General features: G+C 41.1%; 1 protein-coding gene across 3 annotated transcripts in view; it reads left to right on the top strand.

Annotated features, from left to right (window-relative positions):
* Positions 1-729: 729 nt before the first annotated feature.
* ROBO2 (roundabout guidance receptor 2) overlaps positions 730-10659 on the top strand; it is a 649189-nt gene continuing 639259 nt past the window's right edge. For all 3 annotated transcript variants that reach the window (XM_064273095.1, XM_064273093.1, XM_023548157.2), the window contains exon 1: positions 730-1411. In XM_064273095.1, coding sequence (XP_064129165.1) covers positions 1351-1411 — 61 coding nt within the window. In that variant the 5' untranslated portion in view covers positions 730-1350. The remainder of the gene's footprint in view (positions 1412-10659) is intronic.

Raw genomic sequence — 10659 nt, 5'->3', positions numbered from 1 at the left:
CGGCACGCGGCGAGGGGCTGGACGCTAGAGCCCACCTATCTCCACCCGAGACGGGGAGGGGGAAGAGGGGGGCCTGGAAGGGGCAAGAGTTGACCGACTGCCTCGGCCCTTTGCAGCCTCCAGGGCCCCGAATTTGTCCATTTCCCTCCCCTTCGGACTCCCGGCGCCCCCCTCCCTCGCCCCCAGAGGGGTGGCACTGCCTGCGCCAGCGGGCGGGTGGCGGAGTCCCGAAGTGGAGGGCTCGGCGCACCCCCACATCCCCCTCTGCCCCCCTCCGGGGCCGACTCCGAGCAGCGTTCATTCCTCCCCTCGCCTCCCGCCTCCTCGCCTTCCCTCCCCTAAGTCCTTCCACCCGCGGCAGCTGCAGGAGGAGGCGGACGCTGCGCTGTGCGGCCGCCGGAGCAGCGGCGGCGGCGGCGGCGGTTTGCACGGGGACAGGCGGCTGGACCCCGGCTGCCCGCTGGACGGCGACTGGCGGCTGCACCGCACGCGCCCTTTCTCCGGCGCTCCCGGGCTCCCACGCCCGGCTCCGCTCTCGCCCGGCTCCGCTCTCGCCCGCCGCCGTCCCAGCTCCCCAGCGCCCAGGGGCGGCTCGGCGGGGGTGGCCGCAGCCTCAGCCCTGCCCCTCACTGGCTCCCTCCTTCGCTCCGTCCCTCCCTCTCTCCTTCCCTTCAGCCCCACCTCGCTAGAGTTCGGATTCTCCACCCGAGGCGTCCTGATTTCCCTTTTCTCTCTTTTGGAAACGAGAGAGGTGGAGGGAGGCAAAGAGGCTGCAGAGGAGAGGCCCGCCAAGTCTGTCTGTCTGCAAAGTGTTGCTTTGACGCATCCTTAGGATGGAAGTTAAGTGAGAAAACTCCGGACTTGGAGCTTGTACGGAGACGGAGATCTAGGGGGGAAAGAAAACCAGTAGGCAGGCCAATGGTTTTTCGGTGGCGCGCCGGCAAGTTTGTGGAACACTTTCTAGGAATTAGATCTTTTTCCTCCCCCTTCATCTTTTTGACTTCTGAAGAAAGAACTTGGCTTTGGATTGCAATGGAGCCTGAGAGAGGGTTAGACACACTTGAATAATCCCTCCGGCTGGGCTGAATTTGTGGGAATTTAGGAAGCCAGGGTGTGGAAATACAGCAGCCTTTGGAGTGCCCTCTGCTAATTTGGATGGTTCTAAATGTGTCCCAACTCAAGACCTTCCCACCAACCCCTTTTGCTCTGGCGATTTGCTCTCCGTGACTTTAATTAGTATCTAGGAAAGTCTGAACTTTGGACCTACCTCTTTTTTTGATACTTATTTTTGTACTTTTGCTCTCTGGGATTGGTTTCTTAAACAGGCTGGATCCTTTTTAATATGTCAAAATGAGTCTGCTGATGTTTACACAACTACTGCTCTGTGGATTTTTGTATTTTCGGGTTGATGGTAAGTTAAAAATGCTTTTATTCCCCCCTCCCCTCCCCCCCCCCCCGCCAATACTTCTTTCTGAGTCGGATGTGGGTTATAAGTAAAATGACGTGGATGTCAGTCCATTTTGGCCAAGCATGGGGGCTTTTGGGGGGGCAGACGTTTTAAGTCTTTTGTTTCTGTAAATGTTGCAAGTGAAACATGTTCGTAGTCACCTCTTGTTGTTTTTGCTGTTGTAATTTACTTAATCGACAACTTGGATAATGAATGATGGGCTCTCAGTTTTGTTAGATAAAGAAATATTAACGCACATGTCTTCAAAGAGTGTAATACTGTTGTGCCTGCTCTCTAATTTTCGTGTTCGCTCGTGTGCCTGAACTTTGGCTTAGAAACTAAAGTGAAGAAATAGAGTAGGAGACACTTCAGCCAAGGTACAATTGGTTAGGAATTTGAGACAAGGCATCTGAGGGTTCAGTGTGCATCACCTGTATGCCGGCTAATGCTCTCCTAGCGTGAAATCGGAATGAAGAATTTAGAGGTCAGGGGGAAAAAGAAAACTGTCAAAAGTAAGACTGGGCCAGGCTCCAGGAAAGGGGAAGAAGGGAGGGCAGCAGCAGCTCTGGGCGGGCTGCAGGCAGGGAGCACTCTGCTCAGTCCCCAGTGGGAAGACACAATGGGGATCTGAAACAGGTGCTGTAGGTGTCTCCCTCTAGGTTGAGCCAGTCTGTCAAGCAGGCAGCATGCTGCCTGTGCTTCCCGTCTTTTGTTCAGATTTGGTTTCCCGGGATATTTTCACTGGATGTCAGCTTCTTGTGAGACTGTGGCAGAATCCTTTTTGTAGCTCTTTTGAAAGAAGAGTGCACAGACTCATGAAGACGTTTTTTGACTGCTTGTTTTCAAAATAAGAAAGCCGAAGGAATAATTAGTATTAACCTTCTAGAGACTTCTAGTTTTCATATCATTGGAAAAAGAATGGTTTAAGGTAAAGACAGGATGTACACAAATCTTTTTTTAAGTGAAGATATGGATTGTAGAACTTTAGATTTTTAACTACTCTATTTGTAAAGAATGTGAGGTGTGTTGGTTCAAATATTTGAACCATCAATGTAGCTGTTGCTCAATAAACTTTCCTCCGGCATTTGCATTATGGATGATTTAATTATTTGGGACACTGCCTATTTTCGCTTGTCTGCGGGAGCTAACTTTGTTCCTGGCAGCTGCTGCTTCACAGAACTCAATGTATCAGACTCAAAAAGGAAGCCTTTCTGTAAACATGAGGCAATACAGATGAGTTTACCCACTGCCAAGTGGCTGTTTTCAATCATGAACTACCTGAGTACCTTTGCCTCCCAGTGATAGCAGTCAAGGCGGGTGTGTGGGCACACTGCTTCCCTTTTCACCTTCTGAGTAGTAGATGTTTAGGAATTAATCATTGTGAATTATACTGTGGCAAGATCTCATCAATCTTCATGCGTATTCTTTGATACGTTTACCTTGTTTAAAATAACAAAAAGGTTTACATATTTGCCCCAAGTGTGTTCAATTGTCATGATGAGAAGGCTTTCATATAACTTTTTGGATATGGCAATGGAAACCACATTTCAGTACCTTTAGATATGCATATATAAACTGTATGTGTTAGACTACAGAATAATCACCAAGTTTTCCTTTTTTTAGATCAGCATGTAGCTAAGAGGAATACAATTAAATTGCTCAGTGGAAGTGACAGAGGGAATCAGAAGAGCTTGGTGTTACAGAATGTAATTAATGTACTAGGGTGTTTGCAGATATATGAAACAAACGCAATTAACCAGCTTGCTGGAACAGCGGTAGCGAGACATCATTTCTCTTCTCCTTCCCTCCCTCCTTCCTCTCTTCTTTTCTCCCCTCCTACTTTCCCTCTCTCCCTTCTTTCCTTCCTTCTCTTGCACACCCCCCCCCCCGCCCTTGGTCCCACCAACACACCTAGAACCTTTGTTCTGATTTAACATTGTAGGATCAAGGGGGAGGGAGCTTGTGGCTGTCCACAATTATGCAGCAGAATTCATAGTAATGTAGTGAAAAAATGCTCTGGGTTGAGGAGTTGGAACTGAGTAGGTAATGTTACATTTTGTGTGTGTGAAAATATTTTTTTTTAATATGTATTTAATATCACCTGTGTCAAAAGCGATGAAACTGTGGACACTTGTACTAAATTTGTATGCAAAGCGTATGTTTGACATTGGATTGCCTTTGGCTTACTTCATGATGATAACAGCTACTCCACGGGGATTGTTGAAGTTTAGGTTGTAGACAACACTGCCCTCTAGGCTGTTTCAACACATTGGGACTGCATTTCCACGTACATGAGTGTGTTGGTTTGAAGGACCTATGAAGCTCCCCTATTCTTCCAAGATCTTGTGATTTCTATTTACTTACTATCCTTCTTAGAAGTGTATGCTTATTTTCCCCATGAATTTCAAATTTAGAGACGCTTGTACCATTTCAAAGATATACTGACCATCTTAGTGCTAGACACAAAAATTAATTTTATTCAGTGACAAATGATACATAGATTTGCATTGAAATTTGCTTGGTGGGTTATTTATATGTGCATTTTTACAGAACATGAAAAATGTTAAGAGTTTTGCCTCCTCATAGAAGCTACGTGCTAGTATTATTTATGATTTATCAGTATCCTGTCCCTGTAAGAATCCACACAGAGTAAATTTTGAGTTACTTGAGAACTACAGACAAACTTCTGTATTTGGGATGCAAATAAAGATTTTCTCTTGAGACACAGATTAATTAACCAACGGCAGATTTTTCTCAATTATTATATAGGAAAATAATGTATTGAGTTTAGTTTTCACTAGCCAGATTTTTTTTTTTTCTTTTTTAAATAAGAATGGAGTTTTGCAGTCATTGTCAGGGCACTGATATGGACCATCACGGTATATTTTAATTACATCAAAATGTAGACCATGTCCCATATATTATGTCAGCCTGATAGTTTTATAATTGCTTGTGAGGCGAGGCTTTAAAAACAAGAATAGTTTTCTCATCTTCACACCTTAACTGTTGTTAAATGAAACTGGCACACATGATATTTGGGGAGATAAAGATAATGTGTGTGCACACGGCAGATGTATAGTCTCATGTAGGTTTATACATTTTGCCAAAGTGCTTCTTTCAGTAATGGGCTCATTACCGTAGCCATATGTAGTCCGTTTCAGAACTTAGATTGCATGTAAGTAACCTGAAATTTGTTCTTGCAAGTATGTGGTAATATCACGTTTGAATTGGCTTTGTTTGAATAACCTTTGATTCTATGGAATGTGTGGACCATAAACCAAAAGGATTTCATAGAACATGAAACAGAAGTATCTTTAAAATAAGAAATCATGATCATGTAAATAAAACAGTTCTGGTCATCTCAACCCTGGATAGCCTTTGACAATGAAAATATGGAAATGTAAGCACACAGTATAAATTTGGAGACATAGATGTAGTAATGCAGGGGATTATATATGTGGGGTGTGTGTGTGTCTAGTAATAACTGCTTAAGTAGTTCCTGTAATCTTTAAGGGATAACTTTACTTCTCCTGGGCAATTTGTTGTTGTTTTTGACAAATACTGTAAAAAATATTTTCTTCTTTTTGGCCTTGTGGATGAGAATTAGAGGAACATTTGAGGAGTGAAGAAAATGGGCAAGGCTGTTCCTTGAGTAATAATTTTTAAAAACCTGCATTTAAGGGGAAACCCTGTTGGCGCAGCGGTTAAGAGCTCAGCTACTAGCCAAGAGGTCAGCAGTTCGAATCCGCCAGCTGCTCCTTGAAAACTATGGGGCAGTTCTACTCTGACCTGTAGGGTCAGTATGAGCCAGAATCGACTTGACAACAATGGGTTTGCATATAAGGGAGATATATTAATATAGTTCTGCCTTTAGATATATCCAGTTGAGGTCTTGGCTATCACTGTTTTTTCTTTATTACAGTACTGTTTGGTATAACCAAACCAGTTGCCGTGGAGTGGAATCTGACTCATGACGATGCTAGCTGGTATGTCAGAGTAGAACTGCGCTGCATAGGGTTTTCAGTGGTTGATTTTTCAAAAGTGGATTGCCAGGTCTTTCCTCAAGGCACCTCTGGGTAGGCTGGAACTTTTTGCTAGCATCTGAGCTTTTAACTGTTTACAGACCCTATTTTTTTCACTTTAGGCTAGGAGAAGTCTATAGATCTAAGTTCAAGGAGAGAGTGGAAACTTAAAGAATGCCATGTGTTATGTTTCTTGCAGTGTCTCCAGGTATAGACCTATCACTCTAAATCAATGCATTGATATGGATATTGATTTTTTTCTCTCTAAAATTATCTAATAAAGAGTGAATTAATGATCATATAAATGGTTTTTAAGATGAAGTTCCCTTAAACACTTTAAATGTTTTAGCAGTGTGTTATACCAAAATCGAGATCTAATATAGCATCCAAAGAGTAGCTTACTCATCCAAGTTAGTGATCACCGACTCAGAGAAAGTGTTAGAGTAACCTAGGCCTGGATCCTGAGTCTTCTTTCCGCCATCTTTGATGTTGTTGTTAACTGAAGTCTAGTTGGTGATGGACTTGTGGAGGCCTCCTGCACAATGGACTGTTGTGATTCATAGGGTTTTCATTGGCTGATTTTTGGAAGTAGATCCCCAGGCCTTTCTTCCTACTCAGTCTTAGCCTGGAAGTTCTTCTGAAAGCAGTTCGGAATCAGAGCAAAACTCAACCCTCCACTGATGTGGGTGGTGGCCAGGAACCTAACTGTGGAGTCTCCTGCGTGAAAGGCAAGAATTCTATCACTGAACCACTACTGCCTCCCCATCTGAAAGTTAGGATCTCTCATTTAGTCCCATGATTTTAAATACTTCTTTATGCTTATTTGTCTCAAATTGCTCTAAATCATTGCTCAGAGGAGTGTAAGTACCATGAGAGCACAACTTTTCCTCTTCAGTAAACCATTGTATCTCCACTGCCTGGAACGGTGCTTGGCATATCCACCTGACTACTTGACATCTTTGATTGATGTCTAATGAAAATAAAGAAAACTCAAGTGCAATGTAGAATCTGCTCCTCTTTCTAGTCATCTCCATCTCAGTAAATGACACTGCTATTCATGGAACTATTCGTGACCCCCAAACTAGGAGTAATTCTTGAGTTGCTCTCACAGCATGTACCCAACTTGATAGCAAACCCTGTCTACTCTACTTTGGAAATGTATCTTGATACCAACCATTGTCTGTGTTGTGTGTGATTTACCCAACATTTTATTATGAGAATTTCCAAACATACAGCAAACGTGAAAGAATTTTACAGCGAACACTCAAAAACTCCTACCCAGATTTCTAACACTAGCATTTTATTATACTTGTTTACCATATAGCTATTCATTTATCCATTCTTTTGTGCATCCATTAATTCTTTTTACTGTTTTGATGCACTTTCAAGTAAACAAATACCAAATGTCTCTTACTAACGCCACCACCATCCTGACCAAAACCTGGACGACTGCCGTAGTGTGAAAGATGACCATCTTCCTGCTTCCATTCCTGCCCCCCTTACCCCAGGTTAGTTTTCCACACAGTAGCCAGGACCCTTTAAAAACATGGAAGTAAGATAAAGTTACTTCTTTCCTCAGAACCTTCCAACTGCTATGTCTTGCAGCACACTGCAAAGTGGTGTGTATATTTTAATAAGGCACTTTTTCAAATGGTTCTAATGTGCCTTCACAGGACCCTCCACACTCCCCCCATATTGAGAAACATTGACTTATATGATGATGTCTTGTCCAGAAATTGAGCCTTTTCTTTACTTTTAGAGTCATTTTTTACAATTTCCATTTTAAGTATTACCAACAAGTAAAAATGATTAGTCTGGAGATGGAATCAATATAGAATCAAATAGATTAGTTCTAAAATTGGTCTCCAAATATATAGCTCTCTAATAATTGAAAAAAGAAGAGAGAAAATTAAAAGTAATATCCACAGTAATGAGAATTGTCCTACCCTATCCACTGTTGCAATCATCGTGAGCAGGGCTCTGTTTTATCATTACTAGACACTAAACTGAGATATATTCAGGAATTTGGCAGGTAGTTTTTTTTTTTTTTTTTTATATACTTACCTTTTATTTTAAGGAAATAATTTGAAGGAGTCTTAACTGGAGAATTTATTGTTCAAGGTTGAGACAGATTCCAACACAGACATTCCCTAAATTTTGCCACTGTGTTTTATGCAAATAACACATATCTTCTACGTTTGTTTGCTTGTCAACTGGCCCCTCACCCTGCGAGGCATCCTCACAAACATCTAGCTTTGCCAATCCTTCCCCACATTAAAATAATAATATTAAAAATATTATTTTTAATATTATTATTTTAATGTGGGGAAGGATTAAAAATAATAATAATAATAATATAGCACGCCTATGAAGATACGTTGCAGGAGAAGGGCACAGCTGGCAAGCAAACATAGAAGGTGTGCATTATTTGAGTAAAAATACGGTATTTAATTATTTTCTTTTTTCTCGATAGCTTTATCGAAATATAATTCACATACCATAGGATTCTCCCATTAAAAGTGTATAATTCATTGGTTTTTAGTATATCCACAAAGGTGTGTAGCCATCTTCAAAATCTAATTGTAGGGAATTTCCATCATCCCCCATAAGAAACCCAGTAACCATTAACAGGCAGTCGCTGTCAAGCACCCACCCCCCACCCGTAGGAAACCACTATTTTATTTCTGTATGGATTTGCCTATTCTGAACATTTATATATAAACATATACATTGAATTGTATAATATATTGTCATTTGTGACTGACTGGCATTTTTGCTTTGGCATAGGTTTTTAAGAATCATCTGTGAAGTAGCATGTATCAGTAATTCATTCCTTTTTATTGGTGAATAATACTCCATTTATTTATCCTTTCATCATTCGATGGTCATTTGGTTTGTTTCTGGGTTTGGGCTATTATGACTAATGCTGCTATGAACGTTTGTGTAAAAGTTCTTGTGTGGACATACGTCTTCGTTTCTCTTGGATGGGTACCTGGAGCGGAACTTCTGGATCATGTGATAACTCTACGTTTGAACTGTTAAGGAACTGCCAGGCTGTTTTTCACAGTAGCTGCACTATTTTACATTCCCACCAGTGATATATAAGGTGAATATATGCTTTTGATTCATCTGAGAAACAAAAACATTGAATGGTCTTTATAATTGGTTAAAATGTTTTGGAGTGAAACAGTTTTAATATTAATATTATAATAATATACCTTTAATTTCCCATAGTCCTAAATTGCAATCACTTCTTACAGTTTGTCTTCTAAGTTTCCTTCAGTTTTCCTGTAAAGTTTTATAAGTACAGATAACCCAAATTAGAAGCACTTTTAGCAAAGCCCTTAACAATACTAATGCAAATCGCAGAATTATAGCATGTCAGAGCTAGAAGAAACCTTTCCGGTTATGCAGTACAGCCCTCTCATTGGTTGGACACTTGGGACTGAAAATCAGAGATTTTATGTGTCTTGTCACAGATCCCATCGCCAACTAGTGGTAGAGCTGAAACTGGAATCCAAAAATAACCCTTTTCCTATGTCTTGCTTCCCCTTAGGAGAGACTATTTTAGCTTCCCAGCTTGGGAACTCTATAACAAGAGTTCTAGAATCTTGTAAATGAAAATGAATAGCTGCTTTCTGTTCACACCACCAGGAGAATTAGCTTGAGATATGTTGAGTTTATTCATTTGATTCAGCACAAGCTTATCGAGCATTTTTTAGAGACACAGTAACTTGCTGGGACCTGTGAGAAGTGTAATGATGTTTTAAATTGTTCCCACCTCCAAGGAGAACACTACTTGTTAGGGAAGATTTAGTTTAAAACACTAAAACGAGAATGCTGTTGTTGTTAGTTGCCATTTTTATCACATAGGCCCCTGACACATGGTGACCCCATGACAACGGGACAAAAGGAGACCCAGCCTTGGGCCGTCCCATGATTAGTTGCAGATCAAACCACCGTGATCCGTAGGGTTTTCATTTTTCTGATTTTTCCCGTAGTAGATTACCAGGACCTTCTTCCTAATATGTCTTAATTTGGAAGTTCTCCTGACACCTGTTTAGCATCCTAGCACCATGTGAGCCACTGGCAGGTGGGTGGTGGCTGTGCGTGAGGTGAACTGGCTGAGAATCGAACCCAGTTGTCCTCCATGGAAGGTGAGAATTCTACCACTGAACTACCAGTGCCTAAGACAAAAGTAGCGCCTGGTAAATGTAGACTTGAAGGTACACACAACACACTCTAGGAACTCAGAGAAAGAATAGAAGGTTCTATCTGGGAAAAATCAACACCAAGCGGATCACTTAGCCTGGGGTTTAGAGGAAGAGTGGGAATCTGATGGGGGAAAGAGGAAATTGCATTCCAGGAAAAAGGAATAGCAGGAGGAATGGCATAGACTATGAGAGAAAGGTTTGCTATGGGAAGGGCAGGAAGTCTAGTTTGATTGCAGTGTAGTTTGCCCAAAGGAAAGAAGTGGAGGATGATTATTGAAAATCAGTCAGCCAACTAATACTACTTAGTGATGGTGAGTAAATAATATAACCTGTTTGTGCTTCAGTTTCTTTATTTGTAAGATGATCATAGTATCTGTCACATACAGTACTATGAGAATTAAGTGAATTAATATATATAATACTTTGAACAGTGCATGACATTTAATAAGCATCATTTAAGTATTACTAATATTTTTATTATTATTTTCTACATAGTATGAATCAGGAAGACAACTAGAGGTAATTTTAAGAGGACCTTGGCTATCAGAGTCATTACTGATTAAGTTTGGTAGGCATTTCAGATCATTTTAATATGTTCTTTTAAGCTGGAGTCTTCCAGATGGCTGTTAAGGGGACTTATAGGTGCATGACCACACCTAGGCAATGGTGACAAATGTGCTATGACATGAATGTTTTCATTGCATCATATGATGATTACGGAACAAATGGGATTCCCGAGTGGTATTATGAATGAAAGGAGTAAACAAGAGAAGCGTACTGCAAATAGCAGCTTGTTAACAAAGTAGAATACGCTCATATAACCCTACATTTTGGTTCTTGTTGACTGATTTTATCCAGAATATATTTTTCTTGGTACTTTTGATATAAAGTACCATGAAGATGAATCTTGTGTAAGACGAAATTACTGCGATCTGAATAAACACTCCTAGTACAGAAAATCTTTTTAAAAATTAAC

The sequence above is a fragment of the Loxodonta africana genome, chromosome 20 (assembly GCF_030014295.1).
Source record: "Loxodonta africana isolate mLoxAfr1 chromosome 20, mLoxAfr1.hap2, whole genome shotgun sequence".
In the NCBI taxonomy this organism is placed as follows: Eukaryota; Metazoa; Chordata; class Mammalia; order Proboscidea; family Elephantidae; genus Loxodonta; species Loxodonta africana.
This window is presented reverse-complemented; position numbering and strand designations above follow the sequence as displayed.